Source organism: Glycine max, chromosome 18 (assembly GCF_000004515.6).
Source record: "Glycine max cultivar Williams 82 chromosome 18, Glycine_max_v4.0, whole genome shotgun sequence".
Lineage (NCBI taxonomy): Eukaryota > Viridiplantae > Streptophyta > Magnoliopsida > Fabales > Fabaceae > Glycine > Glycine max.
The window spans coordinates 10602575-10615328 of NC_038254.2; the positions used below are offsets into that span (position 1 = coordinate 10602575).

Sequence of the window (12754 nt, forward strand, 5' to 3'; positions counted from 1 at the left end):
AGGTTGAAATCCAAAGCCTTTCTTGTAATAAAAATTTTGTAGTGTAAGCAAACATCACAAGACATTAAAAAATCAATTTGTTTATGAAAAAAAATTAACCTGAGACTGAAAACTCTAGTCAAATTAAAATTCAACTTTCACTGTCACAATTGGTAAACTATTTCAACAGAGTCCTACTTTAGTAATTAGCATGTAAAATTAACTCCTTTTGGTCAACCAGCCAAAATTCTATTTATCACTAGTTTTCATTTTAAAGAGAAGAGAATTTTTTTTTATCAAACCATATAATTAAAAAAGTTACTTTATTTTTAATTTTCATTATTGTAAAATTTAATGTTTTCATAATTTATTTTTAATTTATATCTTTTACATTTTACTTAAAATAGTTATTTAAATTTTCCTAATTATAGTTTATAAATGTTTTTAATATTTTATTAATGTCACTAATCACTGTAATATTTTTAATATTGTACTTAAACTCTGAGCAATCACGGTCTCTAACCTGAAAAAGAAAACAAGAAAAAGAAAAAAACTCGGTATGCAAGAATGCATATGGTTGAAGTTCCAGCACACACATTAGCATAAATGTCCATTTTTCTTAGTCCAAGCACCCCTATTGACAGCAACCATTTTTGGTAAATATTCAGTTCTTTTAATTAAACTTCATCACAAATTTGCTTTCACTATGGTTTCTACTTTTTACATCAGAGGGGTGCTCTTTGGGTTCACTCTGTGGAAGAGAAGAAATGATTTTGTTGTTGTTAACAGAACCTGGATTTGGGATTATGAGCTTCATCATCCAAGAATTTGTCATTTCACTCATTTGGTTGAACATTTTTTCGCAGTTGCAGAGAGAAAATTCAGCAGGTACGGTAGAGCTGTTATTTTCCAAAACCCTCAAATGCTTAAGTTCTTCACAGCTTTTGCGTGCAATCTGGGTAAGTGTAACCTTTTAAAATGAAGCATCACAATGCTTATTGCTTAATTTTATTTGCAACCATGATAATGTTATGCCCTTTTCAGGGAAATTTCTTCCAACCTAAGAAATGCCCAGAATTTTATTTTCAACCATGTGTACAGGGAAGCCAATGCCAAGTTATGGGATGTCTATTGATTCATACAGATATTAGAATGTTTTTATGTTGTCTCTGATTTCCTTGTATTACCTACCCTTCTAGCTGATAGTTCTGCTGTGTTTTTTGGTTCTATCGTGTTGAGCATCATGGAGGTGAGAGAAGATTTCATGGATGAATCAACGTTGAGCATGATGGAGGTGAGGGAAGATTTCATGGTTTCACCTATTGGTGACAGTGAACCATCTTTGAGAACTGCCTATTTTCTGAAACCCCTTGCAAAGTCCCTTGATGGATCAGTTTCTGAGGTTCTATCATCTTCCAAGACTATGCAACTGCCACCTGTGTTTGAACCAAAGGAGTGGCCTTTGGTGGTCCATTTCAAAGGGTGGCCCAAGCTAAAGCGGAAATGGGTTGAATGGGTGGATGCACTTCAAGTAAGATATGGATCAGTGTGGAAGAAAGTTGGTATCTTTGATGCCATAATGAGTACCAAGTGTTCCATAGTGAAAGACGAAAACTTGTGTTTTGGGGTTGCTGAGAAGTGGTGTCCTAAGACAAATACCTTCTTGTTTCCATGGGGGGAGGCAACAATCACCTTGGAAGATGTGATGGTGTTGGGGGCTTACCCTCTTGTTGGTGATCCTATCTTCACTCCACTTCAAAGCCAGGAAATGATAGAGGTGGAGAAGAAATTGATTCATGCAAGACAGCAACCCTTGAGGAAGAACGGAGCTAAGGTTACGACATCATTATGGATGAATCTTTTTCTCAATAGTGGGAGTGAAATTGAGCATGAAGCATTCCTTGCAACTTGGTTGACAATGGTTGGTTTTTCTCACAATGGCTTGATGAGTAAGTTTGTTTTCCCCATTGCTATTCATCTTGCTAGAGGGAATTCCATTGCTTTGGGACCAGCAGTTTTAGCCAGCATATATAAGGATTTGAGTCTGTTAAAGAAAACAATAGTAGATTTCACTAATGATAAATTGGAATTGGAGGTTACTCTTCTGTCACCCTTTTACCTGGTCCAAATTTGGGTGTGGGAGAGGTTCATGAATTTGCAACCACAGCCCATGTTGATAAACCAAGAAGACCCTATGTTGTTTAGGTGGCACAAGGTTAATACCTTGAAAATTGACAATGTGAGATTGGCACTGGACTCGGCTATGGAGCATTTCCGTTGGCGCCCTTATGTTCAATATGCTGGTAAGTTCAAGGTGTTTTATCCAGAAAATGAAACTTTGGTACTAATTGATACAAATTTGGATAAAGAACCTACGGGACTACTAGTGTCTTTTGTTACATGCTTGAGAGTTTCTGTGCTTGTTGGAATTCAGTCTACTATAAAGAAGTATCTGCCACATAGAGTTGCTATGCAATTTGGAATGGATCAAGATGTTCCTGGTCGTGTGCCTACATTTCATGGGACTGAAGCCATTGCATGGAAAAATTACTGCAGGACCATATCTGATAGGAGTTTGTATTTTCCTGCTAGGCTTTTTGAGGGAGATGTTACCACACGTTATGCAATGTGGTGGAAGCAATCAGTACTATGTCGTCATCATGATTTTGCAAAGAATATTGTGCAGCGAAAGAGAAGTCTGAGGCCTCCTCCTCATGGGCCACATGTATTGAAAGCAAATAAAAAGGGTTATGATGCTGATGTTCCACCTGGTTTTTCTCATTTGAAAACTGCTCCATCTGGAAATTCTGGTGAAGACAACGGTGAGCCATTGATGGGGGGTCTGGAGGAAGATTTTGGGGATGCAAATGGGAGAAAAGAATCAAGGCTGTCTAGTGAAAGCTGTAGCTGTGCATCTGGAATAAAAGTGAAGTATCTTGAACAGAGAATCAACAGACTGGAGACAGTGATTAAAAAATTAAAAATAGAAAAATTTGGTCATAGTTGACAAAATTATTAGTTTATCATACTAAATCCTTACCACTAGTTAACGCTTGTTTCTTATAGTAAAAAAATTACATGACATGTCAGAAAAACAAATACAACTTGATCTTGTGAGCTTGGTACTGGTTTATTGTCTTGGTTTCACTGCATTACTCAGCAACATGTTTATCAATTGGTAGCTAATTTGTTGAATACTGCTTGCTGTTTGTATCTTTGCTTATGGAGGTAAAACGAATGCTAGCAACACTTCCTTCAACAACTTTTTATCAGACTGAAATTTAGGTGAGACACTCTAAGTATGTGTTTGTGTACACGTTTGGTTGTTTGAAACTTGGATTTGTAATTTTAACTAAAGTTGATCCAATTTTAAGTTAATGTGGTTTTGCGTTTACTGCCAAACTTAATTCTGGTAGGAAGAAGTTCATTGCTTATGCAATGAGTTGGTTCAATTTAATGCTTCTGGACTGTAATTTTTCTTCCTGTTCTCATTTTCTCCTCCTTTTTCATGTTTTGCATGATGTCCATTGGAGGTTCATATCTGACTTGGATTGATTTTCTCCTCCTTGCTGACATTGGTTCTTGCATTTTCGCCAATACTAAAGGCTTTTCCCTTTGCCTTCTCTCTCTTCTTGGTTCTTTAAATCTGAAGTTTTGTGTTCACTAGCATTTCATATAATGCTTTGTATATTGATCAACTGGAGTCAACGGGTTGTTGTTCAGATCAACATGGATTACTCACCTTGTCCTTTTGTAATTGGTTGAACTGTAATTTCAGTTTCATAATCTAAATTTCTGTAAACTGTAGCAACAGTTTCATTATCTAAACTTTGTGTAAAACAGATGCATTCAGTAATATATGCTATTGTTTTTACCTTCAAACTCCTGGTATAGTTTTGCTATTGTTATTGATGCATGAACTAAATCAGAAATTATTGAGAAAAAAAGTGTCCTATGCCGATAAACATAATTGAGTAACCATCTAGCTTCTCAGGCAGAACAACCTATATCTGAATGTAGAATATGAAACATATATCTCAGGATAATGGGAGGGTGCCTATTAATCTAGCCAATTGCAATGGCATGCCAGATCGTTCAGGTTCTAAATTGTACCTATTAACTGCACATTGTTAGAATGCAAGAGTTAAGAGTGATTGAGTAGCTGTACCAAGGTATTTTATATTAGACCGTGACACCCTGTTTTATATGCCAGAGCTATTTTATATTCACTCTGAAAAATGCTTAGGGAAATTAGACCTTGACACCCTTTACTTCATATTCACTTGTGTTGACTCATTACACAACAATGTGGGACTTTATTTTTTCAATAAACCTTACCCTTGACCAATTAGAGGTGTAAAAATGGATTTCAAATATAAACTCTATAATTTAATATTTTCTACAATCTAAATGTAAGAATTATGATCCTTAATCAATATTAGTTCTGTTAAAATTGTGATTAAAATTATAATTCTGAACTACAATTCCAATTCCATTCACCACTTGGACTCTAATGAATTTTAAAAACTTAAAAGAAGACTTTGGATGAAATTTTGAAGTTAAAACTAGGAACATTTAAGTTTTTTTTTTTGCTGAATGTAGGAACATTCAAGATATTACTTTATCTTTTAAAACTTTAAAACTAATAACAGGTTACAGGGCGTTAAAACTAATCAATATTAGTTCTGTTAAAATTGTAATTAAAATTATAATTCTGAACTACAATTCCAATTCTATTCATCACTTGGATTCAAATTAAAAGTATCCTTAAAGAGAAGATAGTGTAATTTATTTTTTATTACTTTTTATATCTCCTGGATTGAGAGAGATTTTTACATCTATCTTTCCTAAATTGTAATGCAAACATGTCTACTAATAAAAAAAATGTAAACATGTCTCGACTTTGGTTGTGGATTCTCGATAAACAAGGACAAAAATCAAAGAAAATAGAAACCAGAACTCCAGAAGTGGTTCCTACGCATATCTGAGAAACAAAATTATTATTTTTCTAAAAGAAACAATTTTAATAATAAATAAAAATAAAAGGTTAATTAAATTGCTTAGACTTTCTGTATATTGGTCATATTAACTTATTTCATTTACTGACATTAGTCCATTTCCAGACATTTTCATAAAAAAAAAAAAAAAACAACAATAAAGCAAGCATATGCAGTGGCTGACATAAACAATGAAAAGAAAACAGGACTAAATAATAGAATGGAACAAATTAGAGCTACTTATGGAAACTAGGCAACACAGGAAAAAAAGAAAGCTTTATCAAAATAAATAAGCCAATAGAAAGTGAATCCTCTACCTCCGAAATTTGAAATTGAACCCTGAAAGAAATTAATATCACATGTCATTAGCAGAGGGTCTTTCCACAAGGAAGAGGGGATATCAAACATGCTTAGCTTATATTAATATGAGCCTTTTGCATCAACTAATTCCTACATTTTTCTATTCATAAGAGCACACAAATTTCTCTGCCTATAAATTAGTGAAACAAGGAATTGCATGCGGTTTGGTTCTTTTTCAGTTTTTAATTGTTTTGTTTTAAATTTGAAGGCCTTTTGTTTTCAAATTATATTACCCCACAAAAGTTTAATTCTGGAAATTCAGTAGCTCGTATCAACATTTTCTTTGGATTTCAATGCCATTGGAAAGCAAAAAATTGCATTGTTCAAGATTCTTTTTACGTTTTCCTATGATTTAGACAATAAATATTTTTTCTTTTTAGTTCTTTAACTACTCTAAGGACACTTTTAACAATATCATTAATCTTAAGTTTTTCTATAAATAATGAAACTTACTATACAATATTTCACAATCAAGTTACATGTCAATGTCCACACCAGCCAACACTAAGCTACCACCACCACATTACAGCAGAAATCGCAAGTACAGCATCAGCCAATTTTATAATACCACTTAACTCCTATTTAAAAATTCATTAAAAAAATCATATAAGTTAAGAAGCAAGCAGGACAAAGAAGTAATTTGGGATTACTATAAAGTTTGTAAATAATATATATTGGTTAAAAATGTTATGATGTTCCCTTCATAGGGAGACTCGAATATGTTGAGTATAAAATAAGTTGGACAATGTATTAGTATTCTATTTTGAAATATCACATTTTTTCCGCCAAGAAGGCAAAAGGAAAAAAGTTAGTCTACTTAGATGTTATAATAAAGAAGAAAAAAAATATCTAAGGTCAAATTAAAATTTCTCTTGTGCAAAAACAAAAAAAGCAAGATGATTGGTTTAATAGGTATTATAAGTCAAGAAGATCAATTGGTTGGTTGAACAGAAGGCATGGCCGCATGGGTTGTTATAAATCCCTTAACAAACAATGTCTTCTATCATGGTAGATAAAAAAAAATATTACAAGAAAAATGGCAGGAATAGAAAACCTTTATTGTAATTAAATATTCTTTACCGACTAATATTGTGGCAACTTATCAAAATCCATGCTCTTGTTTATAAATTCATAGAAAAATAATTGTTTAATATGGTATAAACAAAAAAGAAGTGTATTAAAAAGATAATAAAAAAAGTTATTAATATATGATTATATGCATGCTACCAATTATAATTAAAAAAAACATGGGACCAATTCTTATCTCACTAAATTATCAATTTTAAAAAAATCCTATTATGAACTAATTAAAGATAATAAAAAATCAATCAATCATCATGGTTAACACACCTGCTTAATATGTGACTTTAAATCTGATTTCCTTTAAAGATTAAAACCAATTAATTAATATGCACAATCTCTTTTAAAATGTTTAAATCTAATTTTCTTTTAAAGCCTAAAACCAATCAATTAATGTATACAATCTTCTTTTTATAAATGAACTCTGTCACTTTTTTTTCTCACATCCATGTATCTTTCCTTAAAACCAATTCCTTTGAGGTACAGTGGGGTGCTAATTAAATGTAAGCACGGAGATTCAAACCTTGGTCAACTCCTACGTTTTTAAGGAACGACATAACTTGAAGTTTTTTATTGGTAAAAAAAAAAAAACTATTTACCAAAAGGTATAGTTTTTGACAACTATTCAAGGGGCATGAGTGATTTTGACTTCTTAAGTTGGTTCATGCCCCGTAAATAATTTTAAACTGCACCTTTTAATTACATAAATAGTTTTTTATTTTTACTTCTTCTCAAATATTTGTCCTAATTAAATATATATTGGTAGCAATCCCGTTTTTAAAAATATTTTCAAATCTCATGGAATTCAATTCAAAATGAGACCATACGTTCCGCATGGTTTACACACACGCAAACAATAATACATGCAGCAGAAACAAATAGGCAATGTTCACTGTTCAGTTCTTCACAACCGCTCTCCCCTTCATGCAGGAAGCATGCATTTCTCTCTAGAGAATTCAAACTCACACAATATGTTAAAGGACTCATGAGAAGAATGAATTTTATTATATATAATCATATGTTAACATTTAAGATTAATTTTACTTAAAATTTATCTTATCATTTACATTAATTCATCTCATATATATTATTATATGGTACGTAAAGAAGAGTGTTAATCTATGATCGTATAATCATATACTAATCCTACACTTATGCAAGCATGTCAGTAAACACTACATGCACCAACAACCGTGTAAATAGATTTTACATTGTGAACTAATCATCAAAAATTTTCATGTGAAGTAATTTTGTAAACTTTTATAATGTCTAAGTCATTAATTTTTAAAATGATTTATGATTGGTTGACAATTTAGAAAACCATTACACCGTTAGTACATAGATGTTAAACTACTGATTGATTTTACTAATCCAATCTCTTACATTAGTTCTTTTTCCATGTATATATTGTTTGGTGAGTCCTTTCTCTTGTTGTGTGTGAAGGTGAAAATGTACAAGGCAAAGTTGCAAGAGCTGTGCCACCAGAGAAAGTGGGGTCTGCCTAGGCACTTTGCCATGAAAGATGGTCCAGATCACATACCAAGCTTTAAGCTTCTGATTATGTCAATCGTGTCCCCTTCACTTCTGGTGCCATTAGTTCCCTTAAAGAAGCTAATAACGAAGCTGCCATGCTTGCTTTCCTCAGCTTCTCTTCTGGTACTCCACAAATTTCCCTTTCTAGGTTCTGTCTGTTTCCATGGAAAGTTGCTTTCTTTAGTGTTTTCTTCTTGCTGGGGATGATGGTCTTGAGGTTGGGAATTACGGTTTTGTGAAGTGAGTTATGTGTTTTATTCCTTGAATTGTTTATAAGTCATGTCTGTGTTCATATTGAACCATAGCAGCATAGCTGATTAGGACAGTTCTCAGAATACAAATTTCTTCTGTGTGTTCATGTCTGTGTTCCTTGAATTTTGGTTGGAAATGATCACTTTGTTCAGTGAAATGGTTTCAGAACCTCAAAATTGTTTGATCAAGAGAGGATGATTGGTTACGCAGGTGTTTAAAAATTTTGTTTTCAAATGGGTGATAATTTTTTGTCCTTGGATTAGTATTGACAATCACTTTTTTTGTTGCAGATTTTCATTGATTTCATAATAGACGAACTAGAATTCAAGTATGAAATTTAGCATCTTATCTTATATTTTAGAATCATATATTTAAATCAATTCTGTCAAAAGTCTTTCTTGTATAGTTTCCCTGGTTAATATTATGCCTTGTACAGTAACAAAAGGATGCAGAAAACAATATGATTCTAGTAAAAAGCTTCATGACTTTATACAGAGTACCCTAAAAACTTGGCATAAGTAAAACTTTTGGTAACTTGTTTACAATGTAGATATATTGCTATTACAATGTAGATATATTGTTATTCCTTAAGCAAATCCTTAATGCTCCCTTGGTGCCGTTAGATGTTGTCCCTTGGTGGTGCGTTTTTGAATTCCTCTAAGGTTCTAGGCCTCGTATCCTAGATTTGTTCTTTGACCCACAACAGACAATCTTTTATATTTTATGCTTGTGCCATAGTAAACCCAACCATGTTATAGCTTTGGATATGCCATGCTTGGACGTGTTTAAAAGAAATGATGCCATGAAAAAAAGTTATGGTTACAAATAGCGTGTGAAATAGGATTATCCTTATTTTTAGACTAAACCACTCTTGATCAGCCCACTCTACTTTAAATTCATTTTAGGGGTTCTTTTTTCTCCAAATCACTTTTTATATCTTTTATGAATATGGTGGATCTTATATTATAAATTAAAATATATAATATAGAGAATGGTATCTTCACTCACTTAATTAATTAACATTTCAACGTTTTTTTTTTTAGATTCATTTAACACACTACTCTTACTATTAGTTTAAAGAAAATTCTCAACCATCGTATATTACTATCCTCTTATCTTTGACAATATTTAACCACTTATCTCTTTTAATATACTATTTTCTTTTTGCTTCTAAATTAAATTCTAATAAAGTAAATAACTAAAAATAACCTTATATTTAAAGTTAAAATAAAAATTTATATATTTAAAAAAATTCACTTATTAAAAAATTTAGCTATAATAAAATTTATATTTTTGAAACTCTTTATTTATTATGATTTTTAATTTTAATTATATAAAAATTAACATTTATGCGATGCTTCCACTAATTTCTCCTTCATGTTTGCACGGTTACACCGTTATAATACAAGCCTTAATCCCCACTTTTGTCTCTCACAATCGCTCTCAATCTTTCACGATTTTCTCCCAAACCGTTCAAACCCTTATCGCGTGTCAAATTGTTCTTCTGATTTTCTCATTGATCGCAATTATCGCATCTCAAATCGAACTTGAATCAGGTATTGATTGTGGGTGATATTCATAATTACTCCTTTCTTTTTCTTTTATGTTTCAATTACTGCAGAAACAAAACAAAGTTGTTGATTCTGCTACAAAACATACAATATAGTGAAATAGATAGTGGATGTATGTGACATCTGTCTGATGAAGGGTTATTGGGGTCTAGCAGCATATGTTGGACATCATTGTTTCTTGAGAATAATTTGTGAAGAATGTGAAGATTGAAAACTGCTAATGATTTTGGACATGATTGTTTCATTTACTTCATTAAAATCCTTAAATGCAGAGAAGACGTTGAATTTTTTAAAAGTGAGAAAAGAGGGATTCTGGAACGTCTCTATCGTGGTTTGTCCGTACCCTATCTCAAACGAAAATGGTACGATCACCCTCTTTACTCCCTTAATGAAACCAATAGATCATTGATCATTAGTTCTTGTATCATTTACGATTGTTCGCAAATATTTACTTATTTTTAGATATGTGCCTAAGTGAGTGGCTTCCCTTTATTTTATGTATCAAATATAGGGTTGAGAACAAAAAAAGCAAACCATTAACTTGTTCAATTCCTATATCAGTCATCTTTATATAGAGGGGAATCCAAGAGTTACAATAATATACCCAGAGGACACCATAATTTGACAACACAGAAGAAACAGGAGATTAGGGAAGCCTTTGAATTATTCAATACTGATGGCTCAGGTTTAGTATACAGACTTTAGCATCAAAATAACACCATGTTTAGATAGTTTTCTTCTTCATTTTTTATTAATGCTATTATTTTAATTATCTGTAGGTACTATTGATGCCAAGGAGCTGAATGTTGCCATGAGGTATTGTTGCCATTCACATTCTTAAAATGTGTCATATCATTTAACTGTGTTGTTTTTGTGACAGACATTTTTATCTTGACAGGGCCCTTGGATTTGAGATGACAGAAGAGGTATTACCCATATACTAGTACATGCATTCAATATTCTTATGATTGAATCATTGAATTGAATTTTGTAAGTTACAAATTTCAATGATTTCCTCCTAGAATTCCCAATCAGTGTCACGAGGAAGGGGGTCATCTATCTGTCTCCTTGTCCATGATAACCGAAGCTAACCTGCCCCTCCTCTTTTTATTGTTTTATTTAACATTTACATGTGGTTCTACTTATTTAGTATTAGGGAGTCAATTGCTTGTGATGAAATTAAATTTAGCATTGTAGTAGTTTATGTACACATCATACAGAATTTCCTGATGCTATTCGTTTTGTTAGAGTTATGTTTGCATTTCTAATGGACAATGTGTGGTGTCATTTCAGCACATTAATCAAATGATAGCAGATTTGGACAAGGATGGAAGTGGAGCAATTGATTATGAAGAATTTGAGTACATGATGACAACCAAAATAGGAGAGCGGGACAGTAAAGAGGTGCTCATGAAAGCTATCCATATTATTGATCATAATCAAAATGTAAAGTTCTTCATGTTATACATCATTTATATTCTTTTATTTTCATTACTTGTGGTCAATTTAGGGAAAGATATCTGCATCAGACATCAAGTGCATTGCAAAAGAGCCAGGTCAAAATTTCACTAACAGAGAGATTCCGGAGTTGGTTGATGAAGCAGACCAAGATAGTAAGTTATTCCAATCATATCCTTGTCAACATTCTAATTTTACAGGAAAACTTTTACTTCTAATACTGCGGATTTTTATTCTGAGGTTAACTGGGTGTGGATGCATGGGAGTGATGGGACCATGGACTTCAGATTTTGCTGACATAATGTGTGTATATAAAAAAAATACTATCATTTCTTTGAAATTCAAATTGGCAGTTTTCTGCATTAAAATAAATAAATGGAAAATACAGAGGCCAAAAGATTAAAAAAAAAATAAGTAGTTTGTGGTTTTACCTCAGTAACACTAATCAGTTTACCAAAAAAATGATACAAAGTGGTATATATGTTTGAAAAATTAAATAGGAATATTGCTTATTCAAAAGTTATTTTTCAATGTAGTTTTGAAAAGTATATTGGGATGTTTGCATTGGAATCATAATGCTCAGGGGAGGTCAATGTATTATACACTCTTGTCTGTTGGATGACAAATTCTATTATATAAATGGTAAAGGAACACTATATTTGCCATTATTTTATTTTTAACGATAGATTTAGTGATCAACCTTGACTTGTTTTATTTGTTCGACATTGCATAGGTTTACTTTCTGTTAATTTATTATTCATGTTAATTACCATGGAATTGAAAATATCACAGCCTGAGGTCTTAAAAGGAAAAGGAAGAAAACATTACCTTTTGCGAAAAATATTTTAAAGCTTGCTAGGATAGAGGCTTAATCGTGGTTCAATTATAATTTATAACAGGGGTGCCTCAATTTTTATTTTGCTTTCCCATTAGTGTACAATTTCTTCTCATGATTGTGAGATGTTACATCTGTTTTTCTGTTATAAAATATGCAGATTGTCCTGTAGTTAGTGCAGAGGAGTTTATAAGGATGTTGCTCGATACCCCCTACTACGGCCACTAATCGTACAGAAATTAATGCAGTGCAGTCATATTTTCATAAATTTAAATTGGAGATCCTAGTTATGATCAAACAAACTCGAAGTTCTCGTGTGTAATTTTTAATTTCTTTTATCAATCTATGTATTGTTCATTTTCATAAATTTAAATTGGAGATCCTAGTTATGATCAAACAACCTCGAAGTTGTCGTGTTTAGTTGTAATCTTTAATTTCTTTTATCAATCTATATTTTTTTCTAGGAGTCATGAAATTGACCAAAATGTCAATAATTTTTTATTTAATTTTTTTTCTTTTTTTACTTCTTAATCTATCCTTGATGACTTGCTCTCCTCTTTTGATTTTTCACTTCATCCCCCAAATCTCTCTCTCTATCTCCATTAACCATTTCTTCTTCATCACCCTCCCCCTCCATCCCTTTGTTCCTCTTTTGAAACCCTCAAAATTCAAAAGCCTCCAAAATTACT

The 12754-nt window shown here is 32.1% G+C and overlaps 2 protein-coding genes across 4 annotated transcripts; both read left to right on the top strand.

Moving 5' to 3' along the window:
• Positions 1-515: 515 nt before the first annotated feature.
• On the top strand, positions 516-3154 carry LOC102665297 (uncharacterized). The gene is made up of 3 exons (XM_014771246.2): positions 516-635; positions 846-938; positions 1024-3154. Exon 3 carries the CDS (start codon positions 1223-1225, stop codon positions 2984-2986), a length of 1764 nt encoding a protein of 587 aa, XP_014626732.1. The 5' UTR covers positions 516-635; positions 846-938; positions 1024-1222; the 3' UTR covers positions 2987-3154.
• Positions 3155-9617: 6463 nt separating this feature from the next.
• On the top strand, positions 9618-12480 carry LOC100818906 (probable calcium-binding protein CML20). Of its 3 annotated transcripts, none has more exons than XM_041012322.1 (8): positions 9706-9757; positions 10045-10134; positions 10334-10457; positions 10552-10588; positions 10653-10698; positions 11066-11176; positions 11283-11385; positions 12226-12480. In XM_041012322.1, exons 2-8 carry the CDS (start codon positions 10132-10134, stop codon positions 12291-12293), a joined length of 492 nt encoding a protein of 163 aa, XP_040868256.1. In that variant the 5' UTR covers positions 9706-9757; positions 10045-10131; the 3' UTR covers positions 12294-12480. The 3 variants fall into 3 exon arrangements, with proteins under 3 accessions (XP_040868258.1, XP_040868256.1, XP_040868257.1); XM_041012323.1 differs by having other exon boundaries at positions 10671-10698; XM_041012324.1 differs by lacking the exon at positions 10334-10457 and having other exon boundaries at positions 9618-9757; positions 10050-10134; positions 10671-10698.
• The last annotated feature ends 274 nt before the right edge of the window (positions 12481-12754 follow it).